Here is a 17,424-nt window from a genome sequence, read left to right as displayed (position 1 = left end):
ATCGTCCTATCGCCCAGCCCTAGTCACCATTCACTTGCATTGTATGGACCTACAGAGCTGAAATATTCTTCTAAAAATCTTCATTTGTGTTCTGCAGAAGAAAGAAAGTCATTCACTTCTGGGATGGCATGAGGGTGAGAAAATTATGAGAGAATTATCATTTTTGGGTGAACTATCCCTTTAAGAAGCCGACGACCTGTGTTGTCATGTAAACGCATTAAACGGCATTTCTTTTAAACAAATAATTAAACAGCATTCCCGGTGTAAGGTCATAAACAGTGTAAGAATAAACTGATCGACACGGGTAATTTTTTGCCCATTACGCCGATTTCACATCGCATGTTAACAAGCATTCTTACTGGCTTATCCAATGTGTGCGTGCCTCTTCATGGTTTGACGTCAAAAGCAGAGAATAACTTGATTATTTCACATCTCGTGTAAACACGGATTTCTAGCTTTGACTGATTTTATAATAAGCTGATTTTAGGGAGTAATCAGCATATTGGTGTGCATTTAAACGGGCTCATTAATAGAAATGACATTTGGAAAAATATCATCTACATTTGAACTTTAAACAATATGTGCATTGAATTGAAAATGTTACATTTGCAGGGTAAAAAAAAAATATATAAATGTATATATAAACACTTAAGTGTTTTGAATAATTTTATTAATGAATTCTGTACATATTTGGTATAGTCACTGAGGCTCACAGTGTTTCTGCAGTGGTTCAGGTGTAAATGGTCCTGCAGGTGAAGTTCAGTTTAATGCGGCAGCTCGTGATGAACCAGTTCATAATGAGATCCACATGCTGCGTTGCGGGTTTCCCTCGTGCAGCCAGAACCAAACTATAGCTGTGTTGTCCTCCTCACCTGCGCAAGACAAGAAAATAATGGATGTGATTTTGCTTTTGAAAGTTTTCCTCATCGCTTATTCCACTTAATATTCTCAAAGAAATATTCCATAATACTGCAGTGGTTTGATTATGAATAAAAGTCTTCTCAGCCGGTTGTTTTTAGTGAATCAAAAACATACAGCTCGACCAGGACCAGTGCAGTCCGATTCCTGAACAAATGACTCTTCTAAGCCGGTTCTTTTTAGTGAATCAAAAACGTACAGCGCAACCAGTGCAATCCGATTCCCAAACAAATGACTCTTCTAAGCCGGTTCTTTTTAGTGAATCAAAAACATACAGCGCAACCAGTGCAATCCGATTCCCAAATAAATGACTCTTCTAAGCCATTCTTTTTAGTGAATCAAAAACATACAGCGCAACCAGTGCAATCCGATTCCCAAACAAATGACTCTTCTAAGCCGGTTCTTTTTAGTGAATCAAAAACATACAGCACCACCTGTGTAGTCCGATTCCTGAACAAATGACTCTTCCGACCCCGTTCTTTTTAGTGATTCAAAAACATACAGCGCAACCAGTGCAGTCTGATTCCTGAACGAATGACTCTTCCGACCCGGTTCTTTTTAGTGAATCAAAAACATACAGCGCGACCAGTGCAGTCCGATTCCCGAACAAATGACTCTTCTAAGCCGGTTCTTTTTAGTGGATCAAAAACATACAGCACAACCAGTGCAGTCTGATTCCTGAGCGAATGAATCTTCCGACCCGGTTCTTTTTAGTGAATCAAAAACATACAGCGCGACCAGTGCAGTCCGATTCCCGAACAAATGACTCTTCTAAGCCGGTTCTTTTTAGTGAATCAAAAACATACAGCGCAACCAGTGCAGTCTGATTCCTGAGCGAATGACTCTTCCGACCCGGTTCTTTTTAGTGAATCAAAAACATACAGCGCGACCAGTGCAGTCCGATTCCCGAACAAATGACTCTTCTAAGCCGGTTCTTTTTAGTGAATCAAAAACATACAGCGCAACCAGTGCAGTCTGATTCCTGAGCGAATGACTCTTCCGACCCGGTTCTTTTTAGTGAATCAAAAACATACAGCGCAACCAGTGCAGTCCGATTCCCGAACAAATGACTCTTCTAAGCTGGTTCTTTTTAGTGAATCAAAAAAAGACAGCGCGACCAGTGCAGTCTGATTCCTGAACGAATGACTCTTCCGACCCGGTTCTTTTTAGTGAATCAAAAACATACAGCGCGACCAGTGCAGTCCGATTCCCGAACAAATGACTCTTCTAAGCCGGTTCTTTTTAGTGAATCAAAAAAAGACAGCGCGACCAGTGCAGTCTGATTCCTGAACGAATGACTCTTCCGACGCGGTTCTTTTTAGTGAATCAAAAACATACAGCGCGACCAGTGCAGTCCGATTCCCGAACAAATGACTCTTCTAAGCCAGTTCTTTTCAGCGAATCAAAAAAATACAGCGCGACCAGTGCAGTCTGATTCTGAACGAATGACTCTTCCGACCCCGTTCTTTTTAGTGAATCAAAAACATACAGCGCGACCAGTGCAGTCCGATTCCCGAACAAATGACTCTTCTAAGCCGGTTCTTTTTAGTGTATCAAAAACATACAGCGTGACCAGTGCAGTCCGATTCCCGAACAAATGACTCTTCTAAGCCGGTTCTTTTCAGTGAATCAAAAAAATACAGCGCGACCAGTGCAGTCTGATTCCTGAGCGAATGACTCTTTCGACCCGGTTCTTTTTAGTGAATCAAAAACATACAGCACAACCAGTGCAGTCTGATTCCTGAACGAATGACTCTTCCGACCCGGTTCTTTTTAGTGAATCAAAAACATACAGCGCGACCAGTGCAGTCCGATTCCCGAACAAATGACTCTTCTAAGCCGGTTCTTTTTAGTGGATCAAAAACATACAGCGCGACCTGTGTAGTCCGATTCCTGAACGAATGACTCTTCCGACGCGGTTCTTTTTAGTGAATCAAAAACATACAGCGCGACCAGTGCAGTCCGATTCCCGAACAAATGACTCTTCTAAGCTGGTTCTTCTTAGTGAATCAAAAACATACAGCGCCACCTGTGCAGTCTGATTCCTGAACGAATGACTCTTCCGACCCGGTTCTTTTTAGTGAATCAAAAACATACAGCGCGACCAGTGCAGTCCGATTCCCGAACAAATGACTCTTCTAAGCCGGTTCTTTTTAGTGAATCAAAAACATACAGCGCGACCAGTGCAGTCTGATTCCTGAACAAATGACTCTTCCGACCCGGTTCTTTTTAGTGAATCAAAAACATACAGCGTGACCTGTGTAGTCCGATTCCTGTACAAATGACTCTTCTAAGCCGGTTCTTCTTAGTGAATCAAAAACATACAGCGCCACCTGTGTAGTCCGATTCCCGGACAAATGACTCTTCTAAGCTGGTTGTTTTTAGTGGATCAAAAACATACAGCGCGATCAGTGCAGTCCGATTCTCGAACAAATGACTCTTCTAAGCCGGTTCTTTTCAGTGAATCAAAAAAATACAGCGCGACCAGTGCAGTCTGATTCCTGAATGAATGACTCTTCCGACCCGGTTCTTTTTAGTGAATCAAAAACATACAGCGCATTAGTTTGTAAACCCTTCTTTAACAAGAATTGTATTAAATTTATCCATTATTTGTTGTATCTGCTCTATTGAAATCTGAAATTATCTCATCATTTGGCAACAGAGACGTTTAGAGGAATTGGAACTGGAATCATTACATTTCTTACAATTCCCATCCATAGCTGTGAGAATGAGATACTTCTAAAATGACTTGAATTAGATCAATATCTTCTGTGATATGTCTCATGTATACTAATGTCCTTTCTTTGTAGTGCACTATATTGTGGTGTTTCTTACAAAGGCAGCCAACCAGACGTTTGTTATTGATGCTTGGAACAATATGAGGGTCGCCTCTGGTTCCAGTGTATTCCTTTGGCTTGAGTATGCTGTATGGATCCTGTAGAACAGATTGTATGGTTCAAAATAATAATCATATACTCACCAAAGTTTTTGGTCAAACAGATATATCACTCTGTTTTACCTGGCCCTTCTTCATTGCCTGTAGGATGCGTCGCTCTAAACCTGCAGCCTGCTCCTCATCTGTTGGAATACCTGAAAAAAATGTGGACATTTCTTACTACCAATAATGAAAAATTAATAATAATAATAATTTTCTGTCATTTTATTACTATATTATAAACTTGAGACATACAATAAAATATCATAAAATACATTTTGTAACACCTTATAAAAATAATATTAACAGACCAGTAATGTACATTAATGTACATCTGATCAGCTCCCACCATTTACAGCACTTATTTCACGTTTTCTTATTTGTTTTGGCCTGGGATCATTGCACTGAATGTGTTCAGTTGGTTGTAATAGCAACACATGTCCGCTGGGTGTCGCCAAACACCACGTAAATAAAGCGACAATGCTCACGTCTAGGAAAAGTTGTTCATTCGGTTGTAATAGCAACACATGTCCGCTGGGTGTCGCCAAACACCACGTAAATAAAGCGACAATGCTCACGTCTAGGAAAAGTTGTTCATTCGGTTGTAATAACAACTTATGTCCGCTGGGTGTCGCCAAAAACCACATAAATAAAGCGACTCTGATCACTTTTAAGAAAAGTTGTTCGCCATGATCAAGAATAACTGGCACACGAACTCGGTTTTGGTGCCAAGAAAGGCCGGATCACGGCCCTCCACAGCATAAAACCCAAATGATCTTGATTAAACGAACTTTTATATATTATTTCAGTCACCACGCTATTGTTTGAAGTAATGCATGTCTAATTTAATCCGACTATTGCATGTAATTGAAGATTATTAAAATGTCAACAGGTGATTCATGTGTCTTACTACTGTATATTCTTATACTGTATATAAGTCACTCATTCAAAAAATAAATGGAAAATGACAACACATTCATTAATTACAATACCAAATATAAATATAATACCATTATAATTTTGTTTTAAGTGATATATCCTTCAACACCACTTACCTTTTCCGGCCATGGCACGCTGAGGTGTTTTCATTAAAATATCAAAGAACGTTAGAGGGAGGTTTTTTTTTTTTTTTTTTTTTTTTTTTGACAACCTAATAACAACTTATACAGAACGTTCTGGGAACATTTGTTAGTTGGGATCATACCTGAGCAGCCCATTCAGTACAGAATGACCGTAAAGACTCGTGTACTCACTCCCTTGTTATCAAGCTGCAGTCAAACACACTCAGATTTCTTCGCACACTCGAGACTGTACGGTAATACTGCTTTTAAATGGTCAGCGTATAACCGTCATACTGATCATGTGACTCACATACCGGTAGACTTGTCTTGTATCCATTAAGTAGTAAATACAATATAAATATAAAATAATTATAACAATAATAGAGTAATATAAATAAATAAAATGCGAAAAAAAAAAAGAAAAGAAAAAAAAACTCGGTTCATGACGCTCTGTCTCGTGACGTCACGTTACATCATCACCAGAAGCTCCTCCTCCATTCACTCCCAGCCGTAGATGGCGGACGGCGAACATAAACGGGCCGAAGCCGCCGACACCGGCTGCTCCGAGGAGCTGGACGAGCCGCTTCAGAAGAGGGCGAGAGTTCTGGAGCTGTCCGGCGATTCGGAACACAGCGCTGCTGGCGGAACCGAGCCGCTGGTGTCGAAACCGGCGGGAATGGATGAGTCTCGTGAGGCCGCGCTGAACAACAACAATAACAACAACAACAACAACAGTGAACCCGCCGAACCCGAACCACATCTCTCCGGTATAACAACTGTTCTCAATATGTTTATGAATTTATCTTATGATAAACTAACAGTTTTTATTCAGGTTTACCCTGTTTTTACGTCTTGTTATTGTTTTATGAAAGTTACATGATAATATCAGTTTATTCTTTTAATTTAATGAATGTAGTGTTAGGTGCGACCTAATTCATTTTTGTTTTTTCGATCGTTTAGCCAAAGGTGTGTATTTTTTGGGGAATTTTGATATTTCAACCTTAGTTCCTATAATACATCTATAATACACTGTGTACACAAAATAGTTACACTCAGGAACTTCGGGACAAAAATGTCCCCATTGAAACCCATTAAAACTGCAATATTTGATCCCAGTGCCATTAAAGCATAAAATTATGAATTCTATGATATTATACTTTCATTCCGGAGCACTGGCTTCAACATTTACATTTTTAATATTTTCCACCAGATGGCGCCATTTTTCTCATGTTTAGCCTATGGAGCAAATACATGCTTTTCCCCTATTCTCTGTTTGCTGTATTATAGAGCACTGCAGGCCAATTGAATAAATGATGCAGCTAAAATTGTGTGTGTGTGTTGGTGTGGATGTCAGAGTGTGTTTTGTATGTGTGTATTGAGAGATTTGCGTGTGTGTAAAAAACAACAGTGGCATTATGTAAACAAACTTGCATTTAAAGGGTTAAAATCCTGAAAATTAATGAATATTTGGTAGTTATGATCAGGACTGACGTTGTTAAAAAAAAAAAAAATCAGTGAAAGTGGAAAATAATATTAATATATGATATTTTTATGGTAGTTTTTTGACGTGGATATTTTTGTCCTCTAAGGTCCTGAGTGTGAGTTTTTTTTAAATCTGACAGTGCACAAAAAATAATAATACATAAAAATTAATGTTGTTGCTAATCATTGACATATCCCAGACTGTGATAATAAATAAATAAATAAAAACATTTCTTCATAAAAAAAAAACAACAGTGGCATTATATAAACAAACTGGCATTTAAAGGGTTAAAATCCTGAAAATGAATGAATATTTGGTAGTTATGATCAGGACTGATGTTGGTTAAAAAAATTAACTAATTGAAAGTGGAAAATAATATTAATATATAATATTTTTATGGCAGTTTTTTTGATGCAGACATTTTTGTCCTCTAAGGACCTCTGAGTAACTTTTTTTTTTATTGACGCACAAGGGTTAAATGTAAACATTAGCTTTTAAAACACACAAAGTAATCACAATACGCAATGTAAAAAGTGCCTTGGTAATACTATGATTTTTATGGACATGTACTGTGGGAGTACCATGTAAATAAATACCATACTGTATATCAAAGTACTATGGTATAAACATCTGATACCATTAGTGTACCATGGTACCATCACAGTAGCTTTTTCAGGGCTGTGGTAAATCTGTCTAGCTATATAAAACAAAAATTACTTGGAACTTCATAAGTATTTCGTCAAAAGCATTTATAGGGACATAGCACATTAGTAGGTTTATTGGGTCATTATAATAATGCATTTTATAATCCAGCATGCTTATGAAACTTTATCTCATGCACGGAGCATAATTGTCTGGTTTATTGATTTATTTCCAATTTGAGGGATTTATCATAGAGTTGTTTATATTTGTTCATATGTGGTAGATATGTCCATCTAGTGTTTGGAACAAGGGCCTCAGAGTGAACAAAACAATAATTTTCACCACTAACAGAAAGTAAATGAACATCGTAATCATCTGTTGTGTAGTTGTAGTTGTACTGTTTTTATTCCTATTGGATAGTTCTTGTCATATGAATAAATATATCTGAAACTGTGATTTCTTGTGGTTTGCACACAGAATTAATCGACGAAGGTGTCCACCCCAATGGATTCACATCACCTGATCATCTTCATGACGATGATGACGACTGCTCCTCTCACGCCAGCTCCAGTGACTGGACCCCTCAACCACAGATCGGTGAGTCTTAGCAAGTCTGAATATTACACATTCATATTCGATATTTGCTTTAGAATTTGTGTTTTTATGAACCGACTGAGGGCATGACTCTGTATGTGTTGCTCATTGTGTTTTAGGTTCCTACCGGTTCATTCAGCAGCACATCATGAGAGGAACTGACCCGAGAGCCATCCTGAAAGATCTGCTTCCTGAAATGGTCCTGCCTCCAGACCTCGACGACATGACACTGTGGCAGATCATCATCAGCATCTCAGAACCCCCCAAAAGGAAGAAACGTAAAGACATCAACACCCTGGAGGACGTCGTCCGGCTGCTGAATGAGAGAAAGAAGATACTTGTGCTCACTGGCGCTGGGGTGATTTTTTTTTTTTTTTTTTTTTTTTCATTTCTGCTTTGAAAACACACAGACAGGTCCATGGGTGGGGCCAGACAGACGCGTGCAATATGTTTACGCTTAAATGTGAATGTCCTCGTATATATAAGTCACTCAAATGTGGTACCATTTTAAAGCATAGAATCTGAATTTTTCATAGAATTACTTTTGCATTTTTGTTACATAAAATAACAAAATAAAGCCTGAAAATCTGTCGCAAATGAGCGCCACCTAGAGGTGATGAAATAGAAATTAGTATGAATATAAAAGTTTTTCATATAGCACTTGAATAGACGGGTCAAATGAAAGCTGTCTTTTTCAGCAATGTGACTAGTAAGATATGATCTCTGTAAGACAACAAAGACAAACGTTTCCTGTCTGCTCCAGTCACTGCTTCTGTAAACCCTAAATAGATACAAACTCCATATCAGCTCATACCATAGGTTGGTTTCTTTAAAATTAGCAATTTTTTAATTGTCTATGAGCTTGCTTGGTTAAATAATCAAATGCTATATCTCCGATGCCCAGAACAAAATGTGCAGTCCAGCAGAAAAAGCAAGATAAACAAATCATCTGCAAAATATGTTCTCTACTATTGATGATGAAATGTTAAATATCATCAAGCTGAGGACATCAGCTTTCCAAGGACGCCTTGATTGAGCTTATAGTCCACTCAGAGGCCGAGATATTCGACGAAACAGTGGGGAGCATGCATGCAATACAAAATAGATTGAATGTCTATGGTGTGAGTGTTCAGATGTGTTAGAGCGCAATCTACATTTCAGATCTGTATAAGGTGATGGACAAAAAAAATTCCTGGTACTTGCTACCATCTAGTGGAATGAAATAAGACTATTTACAGGGAGAAAGAACAAACAGAACCAGAATTACATGCTTACAAAGTTACATGCTAACAAAAAATATATATATATGTTCATTATAAGATTGTAAACGTATACAGTAGTAGTTATGCATTATTGAAATCTGTCATTTCAATATTGGTTCCGTCAAATGAGACCAATTTTAATTTTTCAGTTATTCCACTGTAGGAGTGTAAAATAGCTTTGAAATTTGTATGTGAAGAATTGCAGATGGCAACCGAAAAAACACCAGAGTTTTACAGGTTAAGTGCATGTTCTAACATAAACAATAAACCTAGATATTTTTTTTGTTATGTTTAAAGTGTTATCTTGTGTCTGTAGGTATCCGTTTCTTGTGGAATTCCTGACTTTCGATCTAGAGATGGGATTTATGCAAGACTTGCTGTGGATTTTCCTGACCTTCCTGATCCTCAAGCGATGTTCGACATTGACTACTTTAAAAGAGATCCAAGGCCTTTTTTCAAATTTGCCAAGGTTTGATATGATTCGGTCTCATTTGGTCTCCAACCCCTAAAACACAGCTGCATTGCTTAGATAGAAAACGTAAAAAGCAACACAAAATCGAAATTGACCCTATAATGCTCTCTTGATACACATTCCTGATTGTGAACAATTCATCGGTGCATGTTATTCCAAGACAAAAGTGTCTTTATAATCTTTCATCAGAATGTTATAACTTGTTATAAACTTTTTCTGCTGATGTCACCAGTCCGTCTTATTTTTCAACCACTTGACATATAGAGGTCGACCGATAGTGGATTTTGCCAGTACCGAGAATTAAGGTGGTGGATAATAACTTGTCAGTCAATAAAAATGTCTTAGTCTTTACTTACTATGAAGGGCACAGACATAGAGGCTACAAGAGTCCAAAATGAATAAAATCCCAAAAGCAGTTTATTGTGCAACCAAAATTCCAATTTAAAAACCCAGAAAAGATTTGGTAGACTGTAAACAACTATAAACAACCATTGTTCCTCATTAGTGGAATGTGCTTTCAACCACAATCCAGTCTGAAGACACATCTTTTCCATGAGCACTTAATCAGTACACTTGCTTTCTATATTTAGATATATACAGATATTGTTCTTCCTTCAGTGTCTGTCTTCTGCTCTAACTTCTGTGCTATGAATAAAACTTAGCCATGCGATACTGTGGATATTGTTGGCTTTTGTATGATGAATTGCTTACGTTCATCATTTTGTAAGTCGCTTTGGATAAACGTGTCTGCTAAATGACTTAAAGTAATTGAAGTGCACTGGGGACTCTTATTTTGAAATTACGGAGACTTGCCTCTGTTACAGTGCTGTTACAAGGAATTAAAAAAAAGAGGGTAATGATAACGATAGTTCCAAAAAACCTTCGGCACCGAGTAAAGGAATATTCCTTATATAATAGCTTTATCTACATCATTTGTAGCATAAGGTTGATTATCTCAAAAATTAATTTTGACTCCTACCTCCTTTTCTTTAAAAAAGCAAAAATCTGTGTTCCAGTGAGACACTTACAATGGAAGTGAATGGGGTACATTTTTAGAGGGTTTAAAGGCAGAAATGTGAAGCTTATAATTTTATAAAAGCACTTACATTAATTCTTCTGTTTAAACTCATGTATTATCTGAGCTGTAAAGTTGTTTAAATCGCCGTTTACCGGTAAGGGTTTACGGTGTTGTGTTGTCGTCATGGCAACAAAGTTGTAAGATTGGATATAACTCACTGATTCTTGAGATATGGGACAAAACATGTGTTTTTATTTTTAACACTAAATTAATTTTAAATGCATAAATTTGTAGACAAAGGTCTGAGCTAACGAATCATGCAAGGGAACAGGTTTTTAAAAAAACATGCTATTTTAATTTGATTCATCCAGCAAGAGTGTTCCTCAGTTGAAGCTGCCTCTATAACCTAAACTAAAATGCCTAAATTTATCCCACAATTCTAACAGAAATTATCATAATTGGATGACGGTGTTGACATGTTGAAGCTGTGACTGCAGAGACTTAAACATTGTTTGTTTAAAATATAAAATAATATAAAACTTACCAGACCACGTGTCCTACTGTTACATCCACCATGAGCAGGAAGTGGTAAAGGGGTCCTCAGAGTAATAGCTGACCATGACATTGTCTGATTTATTCGGGACTATAAAAGAATCTGACGGAGTTGACCTAAAGTGAGGACACAACTTTAGAGGCAGTTTTTACGCAAAATGTAATTTAAGGTTTACTTTAGGTATTGTTTGATGTCTTGCAGATCTCTACCTGTCATTTGATATTTATGGTATATTTATGAATTTGTTGCATTTTTAAACACTTTGTTTGGCAGTTTAACATTGTGACCTCTTGCTGAGGATAGGTTAAATTACATGCTTTTAAAAAAAAATCTTATTAAATCATTTAAATTATAAGTAAACTATGGCCCGAGTATACACACTCCCTTTAGATTTAACTTTTCTATATTTTTATCATCATGAATTTCTGGATTTTTTAACATAAAGATGAATTAAGTTTGCAAGACATATTTTGTCCCTTACATTAAGAATCTGAACTTCAAACAGAAAACATTTTAAGTGATTTTATCACAGTTAAATCATGTTAACACACATATGACACAGTCATTTTAGGGTTTTCAGTGTTATGTTGCCATGGCAACAAAGTTAACACATATGACACGGTCATTTTAGGGTTTTCAGTGTTATGTCGCCATGGCAACAAAGTTAACACACATGACACAGTCATTTTAGGGTTTTCAGTGTTATGTCACCATGGCAACAAAGTTGTTAAATTGTCTCTAACTTTCCTCAGATGCGGTTAGTAAGTGATTTAATCACAGTAAAATCATGTTAACACACATATTGTTTATGTCTTGTGTCTATACTTTTGAAACAGTGAGTATTTTAATGTTTACAGATTGACCCCATTGACTTCCATTGTAAGTGTCTCACTGGAACACACATTTGTGCTTTTTTTAAAGAAAAAGATGGACGAGTCGAAATGTAATTTTGTTGTAATCAAGATCTATCGATCTACCTCTAATATAGAGATGCTTTTTACCATGCAGTTCCTGATTGAAATCAAGTTCCACGCAACATTTCTTTTCCCCATTGAATGTCACGTTTCACTTAGGCAATATGTTACATTTCGGAAGTAAGTTGAGTTGCCTCTTTCCTTATACTGCAGGAAATTTACCCAGGACAGTTCCAGCCTTCTCCCTGTCACAGGTTTATATCAATGCTTGATAAGAGAGGACGGTTGCTGAGGAATTATACTCAGAACATTGATACTCTGGAGCAAGCTGCTGGAATTCAGAAGATCATTCAGTGTCACGGTACGCCTGCTCTATTTCAATGCATGAAACAAATGTGCATGAATCCATTTTTGTAAGATATGTATCCTTTTTCCACTTAAAAATTTGTGTTTTCTTTTGTAGAAACATTCATGCCATGCACCAGTTCTTGTTTAACTTATTTTTGATGTCATAATTCCTTGTATGATTGAATAGTAATTATTTTATCTTTTATTTTAGGGTCTTTTGCGACAGCGTCATGTCTTGTTTGTAAACATAAAGTTGACTGTGAGGCCATAAGGGAAGATATATTTAACCAGGTATGTTTCATTAAGTGCAAAAGTATAATTATGTAAAACATTTGCTTGGCAAAAGTGGACAAAAGTATGTCATTTGTACGAATTGTGCTGCTAGTTGTAAAACTGTTGTTTCTCTGTGTGTCAGGTTGTTCCTCACTGTCCGAGGTGTCCGTCTGATGTCCCTTATGCCATCATGAAACCAGACATTGTCTTCTTTGGTGAGAATCTTCCAGAGTTTTTCCACCGAGCAATGAAGCAGGATAAAGATGACGTGGACCTTCTCATTGTGATCGGATCTTCTTTGAAAGTTCGGCCGGTTGCTCTCATACCCAGTATGTGCCACCTCAAGTTTGTTTGGTTCGTTTTTCGTCTGTTTATTTTGGAGCTGTGTGATATTCAACCCTCTGTCTGCTGTATTTTTGGTTGTTTGTGAAAGAAAAAATCAAATCACACATGCATAAGTGTCAGTTGCAACTAGTCTGAAAGGGGCAAGAAAAGATAAGACATTGATTGGGATATTTGAAGGAATGTTCAGTTTAATACAAAACCATAATCATTTACATGGTACTTTATTTGTTAGTGACTTTACCTTTTTTTAAATCTGTGTCTGTAAAGGCTCCGTACCTCATGAAGTGCCTCAAGTCCTAATAAACCGCGAGCCGCTGCCACACCTGAACTTTGACGTTGAGCTGCTTGGAGACTGTGATGTCATTGTGAATGAACTCAGCCATCGACTGGGTGGCGACTTTGAGCAGCTGTGCTACAATTCCTCACGACTCTGCGAGATCACGGAAAAACCGCCCGCCTCATTACTCACCCTACCTGAACAGACTGCGGAGAGCACGTCCACAAATGCTCAGGAGCTTCAGGGTACAAACGCCTCAGTTGAGGAGACTGATCACGCTCGGTCTGTGTCTCCAATCAGAGTCAGGGATTCTTCTCAAAATGCAACGGAGATGGAGATATCGTCCCTAGAAGCCAAACAAACCAGCCATTGTCCAGAGCAGTTATCAGAAACTGACACGGACCCCAGCGTTCAGAGCCCTGAGTTAGAAGCAACACACTCCAACTCGAACACACATTCTCTGAAGACTACCAGTCCCTGTTCGGAGAGGTTGGACCTCAGAATTAACACAGCATCTGATGCTACAGAAGCCGGACACGCTACTGATGATACACCATGTGGTAAGGAGGAAAGGCCAGATGAGCGTCAACGTGTTGAAATGCGAAGACGCTGCTGGAGAAGCCGAATCTGTCAGAGTCCAATCAGCAAACGCCTTGGAGGTAAAATTTGGATGCATAATGTGATCAGACATTTGTGGAAACACTTAATGAGTTTCCTTAATCAGTGTTTTTTTTATTTATTACAATAAAATTAATATTTTTCAGTCTTGATTTTCAGTAAAAATCTCTTAACATATTTAAAACAAGATAAATACTACATTTTGTAAGATATTAGAACTTGAATATATCTTGAATCAAGATTATTTTTCTTACTGCACAGGCAAATTGTTCTTATTGTAATGATAAAACTCACTAAAATGTGTTAATTTAGCATAGAATTAGAAAAAGCACAATTTGCCAATAGGGTAAGAAAAGTGAAATTACTACGTAGATTACAAATCGACAGATATTGTTTGTTTTTTGTTTTTGACCAATAAAACACTGATTTGTGCGTGTGCGAGTGAGAGAGCGTGAGTGTGCGTGTGTGTGAGAGCGCGTGCGTGCGAGAGCGTGAGTGCGAGCGTGCGCGAGTGAGAGCGTGTGTGTGTGCGTGCGAGAGCGTGAGTGCGTGCGAGAGCGTGTGTGCGTGCGTGCGCGAGTGAGAGCGTGAGCGCGAGGGAGCGTGTGCCTGTGAGCGCGAGGGAGCGTGTGCCTGTGAGCGAGCACGTGTGTGTGAGTGTTCTGCATTGTGGCTGATATAGATTTTATTTGACAAAATAAAAATAAATGCTTTGTGTTGATGTCTTCTCTTGGTAACACCATGGTCAGGTTTGACTGTAAGCATAATGTGACATTATTGCAAAATCTGACACATCAAAATAATGGAACACTGCTGCCATCTACTGGTTATTATTGTCATAAGATGATTGTGAAGTCGTGTTAGTTTTCGGTTTTTCACCAGATATCATTAATCTGCCCCAATACATGACACATTCTCATATTTTCTTCATGTTTCAACTTAAAGATGTGTAGGTTTTTACTGTAATGACATTACAATAATATGCTTATTTGCATATGCAAATGAATGGTGAAATTGACATGCAAATAAGACCTAAATAGCATTAAATCCCAAAAGACATGCATGTTATTGTTATTACTTCAGAAAAGAAGAAATTATAAAATCTTTTTATTTATTTTATTTTATTTATTTATTTTTTTTATTAAATAATTTTAATTATTCTCCCATTTTTCTCCCCTTTTTCTCCCCAATTTGGAATGCCCAATCCCCAATGCATTCTAAGTCCTCGTGGTGGTGTAGTGACTCACCTCAATCCGGGTGGCGGAGGACGAATCTCAGTTGTCTCTGCGTCTGAGAACGTCAATCTGCGCATCTTATTACGTGGCTTGTTGAGCGCGTTACTGTGGAGACGTAGCGCGTGTGGAGGCTTCATGCTATTCCACGCACAACTCACCACGTGCCCCACCGAGAGCGAGAACCACATTATAGTGACCACGAGGAGGTTACCCCATGTGACTCTACCCTCCCTAGCAACCGGGCCAATTTGGTTGCTTAGGAGACCTGACTGGAGTCACTCAGCACGCCCTGGATTCAAACTCACGACTCCAGGTGTGGTAGTCAGCGTCAATACTCGCTGAGATACCCAGGCCCCCCCAGAATCTCTTATTAAAATAATAAACAAATAAAGGTTACACCTGTACTTTTTCCGGTCAAAAATAAACACGAACAGTAAAGTGGCCAAACATTCTTAGAATAGCAGGGTTAATAAAATGATTTTTGCAGTGTACCAGTTAGTAAATTGGATATGTTGGTCTGCCACTACTGTAAAGTTTTTGGTTGGTAAAATTCCAAGTACTTATGAGTAATTTTTGTCATTGTGTTCTGTCTTGCAGCCTCCCAGTACTTATTTCAAGCACCGAACCGTTACATTTTCCACGGGGCTGAAGTTTACTCGAGTTCAGAGGATGAGACCTCCAGTTCATGCAGCAGTGACAGTGATGGCTCTCGCTGCAGTGCGGACGCTTTGGAAAACGAAGACAGTGATGTCGAGGAAGATGGTGCTCCAGTGACGGACCGAGACACAGAAGGCCACCTCAAAGAGACAGTACAAGAAAATGAACCCAAACGCCTTCAAACAGACTGCACAGCAGATAGAAATCTACAAACCACCACAGACCTTTAAAACATACTCAATAACTTCTCAAGCACTAGCTGTATTTAATGTGTCTGTTTGATATATTTTTGTACTTCCCTCCCATAGTACTGTTATGTCTTCTAATGCATGCAACCTGTTTTTTTTTTTGTTTGTTTTTTTTTGCTTATAAAACTTTCTTTTTTATTTATCCCCAGTCTGTTTGTATTTTTCAATATAAAATATACGTTTAATTACAATGAATGTTTTTTTGCCTGACAATGCAGTGGAATTGAGCTTGCCATGTAATTGCTTGGGATAAAAAAAAAAAGGGAATGATTTTCAAACCAAAGATCACTTTTTCCATATTTCAGTTTTTCCACTGAATTTAAAAGTTTCTTGTTGCTTGTGTCCAGCATGTACACCAAATTGTGGCATTTACTGAACATTTGGCAGCTACGATCAGCCTACTGTTAAAGTATTTTATACCCAGTAAAATTTTCTAGTCATCAAAAAAAAAAAAAAAAAATCACTTGTTTTCTATTAGGTTTTATTTTATAAGATAGAAACAATATTCATGCATTCACATCCTTGTAGTTCTAGAAGGTGTTTTCAAGCACTTGGTATGTTAATAATGGTTCTAAACTAGTTTTGACTGTACCTGTTATATTGGTCAGAAAAGGTACAAAAGTGTTTAGACTGCATTTGCTTTTCTTGTTCTCACTGACTGGCCATTAAAACAGTTTAATGAGATTAAAGAAATGATCAACATTACTTTGGTTGTATTATGAATAGAAATGCATTTTCTTTAAAGTTTGCAAAATGACTATTTTCATGTCAGAAATTCTGTTTTCCCAAGTGCGTCAGTGCATCAGTATTTATGCAGAGATACAAACTTCACAAAGTAGCATTTTTTTACTGTTATTTCCCACCTGTTTGTTAAAACTGTACGTGACGCCTGCAATTGTAAAAAGAGAATTATTTGGTAGAGAATTATTTTGTGCAGTATTAAAATATTGAAGAGTTTGCAGAATGATGAGTTATAGCTGTTTTATAAAGGTATCAGTGATGTTTAGGATGATGGTTACAAACCGAACATAGACTTCAGCGTAGTTACATTATATAGTTTATTTTTTAAAATGTGGACAGTATTATATATCTACTGCATATACAGATTTAAGTGTGTTTGAATCATGACAATAATGGCAAAGAATTTCTTTAGCTAACTAACAATCCTTGATTGAGCCACAGAATCTGATTTTGCACCAAATATTTTAACTGTTCCAAGTAAAATAAATAGTAGATCAAGCAAGCTGCCAAAAAATTAAACCTTAGACTACCTAAGTTTATAATACATATATAAAAGGATAAAATAACTAATCTTTTAAACATGTACCAATTTAGTGTTTATAATTTTTTTTAAAGCTTCATTATCATCGAATAACACATAACTGCATATAAAACAGGTCTCACAGACATTAAATTACACATAGGGAAAGAAAATAATAAATGAACACAAACTGACAAAAGGTACAAGGGTACATAACTATCAATTAGATGTCATTATAACTAACTGCAATATAAAAAGATGTACATGTGAGGGTATATAGGCACCACTTAACATTCAGTAAATGAAAATG

At 37.4% G+C, this 17,424-nt stretch overlaps 2 protein-coding genes across 2 annotated transcripts; one reads left to right on the top strand and one right to left on the bottom strand.

Moving 5' to 3' along the window:
- Positions 1 to 669: 669 nt before the first annotated feature.
- Positions 670 to 4,942, bottom strand: LOC127414403 (cytochrome c oxidase subunit 5B, mitochondrial-like). Its single transcript, XM_051652412.1, has 4 exons — positions 4,909 to 4,942; positions 3,938 to 4,008; positions 3,754 to 3,853; positions 670 to 872 (listed from the first exon to the last, which is right to left on the bottom strand). Exons 1-4 carry the CDS (start codon positions 4,940 to 4,942, stop codon positions 793 to 795), a joined length of 285 nt encoding a protein of 94 aa, XP_051508372.1. The 3' UTR covers positions 670 to 792.
- A 467-nt stretch (positions 4,943 to 5,409) lies between these two features.
- LOC127414368 (NAD-dependent protein deacetylase sirtuin-1-like) lies at positions 5,410 to 15,966 on the top strand. Its single transcript, XM_051652350.1, has 9 exons — positions 5,410 to 5,681; positions 7,517 to 7,636; positions 7,753 to 7,991; positions 9,212 to 9,364; positions 12,066 to 12,213; positions 12,412 to 12,491; positions 12,616 to 12,802; positions 13,086 to 13,754; positions 15,546 to 15,966. Exons 1-9 carry the CDS (start codon positions 5,429 to 5,431, stop codon positions 15,833 to 15,835), a joined length of 2,139 nt encoding a protein of 712 aa, XP_051508310.1. The 5' UTR covers positions 5,410 to 5,428; the 3' UTR covers positions 15,836 to 15,966.
- Positions 15,967 to 17,424: the final 1,458 nt, after the last annotated feature.

The sequence above is a fragment of the Myxocyprinus asiaticus genome, chromosome 23, assembly GCF_019703515.2.
Source record: "Myxocyprinus asiaticus isolate MX2 ecotype Aquarium Trade chromosome 23, UBuf_Myxa_2, whole genome shotgun sequence".
In the NCBI taxonomy this organism is placed as follows: domain Eukaryota; kingdom Metazoa; phylum Chordata; class Actinopteri; order Cypriniformes; family Catostomidae; genus Myxocyprinus; species Myxocyprinus asiaticus.
The sequence above is the reverse complement of the archived record's forward strand: the minus strand, read 5'-3'. Positions and strand labels throughout refer to the sequence as shown.

Coding starts and splice junctions, on each gene's coding strand:
- LOC127414403 (XM_051652412.1), bottom strand. CDS start 4,942: ATGAAAACACCTCAGCGTGCCATGGCCGGAAAAG. Junction 4,009..4,908: donor GCGTGCCATGGCCGGAAAAG/GTAAGTGGTGTT, acceptor CATTTTTTTCAG/GTATTCCAACAGATGAGGAG. Junction 3,854..3,937: donor AGGCAATGAAGAAGGGCCAG/GTAAAACAGAGT, acceptor TCTGTTCTACAG/GATCCATACAGCATACTCAA.
- LOC127414368 (XM_051652350.1), top strand. CDS start 5,429: ATGGCGGACGGCGAACATAAACGGGCCGAAGCCGCCGACACCGGCTGC. Junction 7,637..7,752: donor GACCCCTCAACCACAGATCG/GTGAGTCTTAGC, acceptor ATTGTGTTTTAG/GTTCCTACCGGTTCATTCAG. Junction 12,803..13,085: donor GCCGGTTGCTCTCATACCCA/GTATGTGCCACC, acceptor GTGTCTGTAAAG/GCTCCGTACCTCATGAAGTG.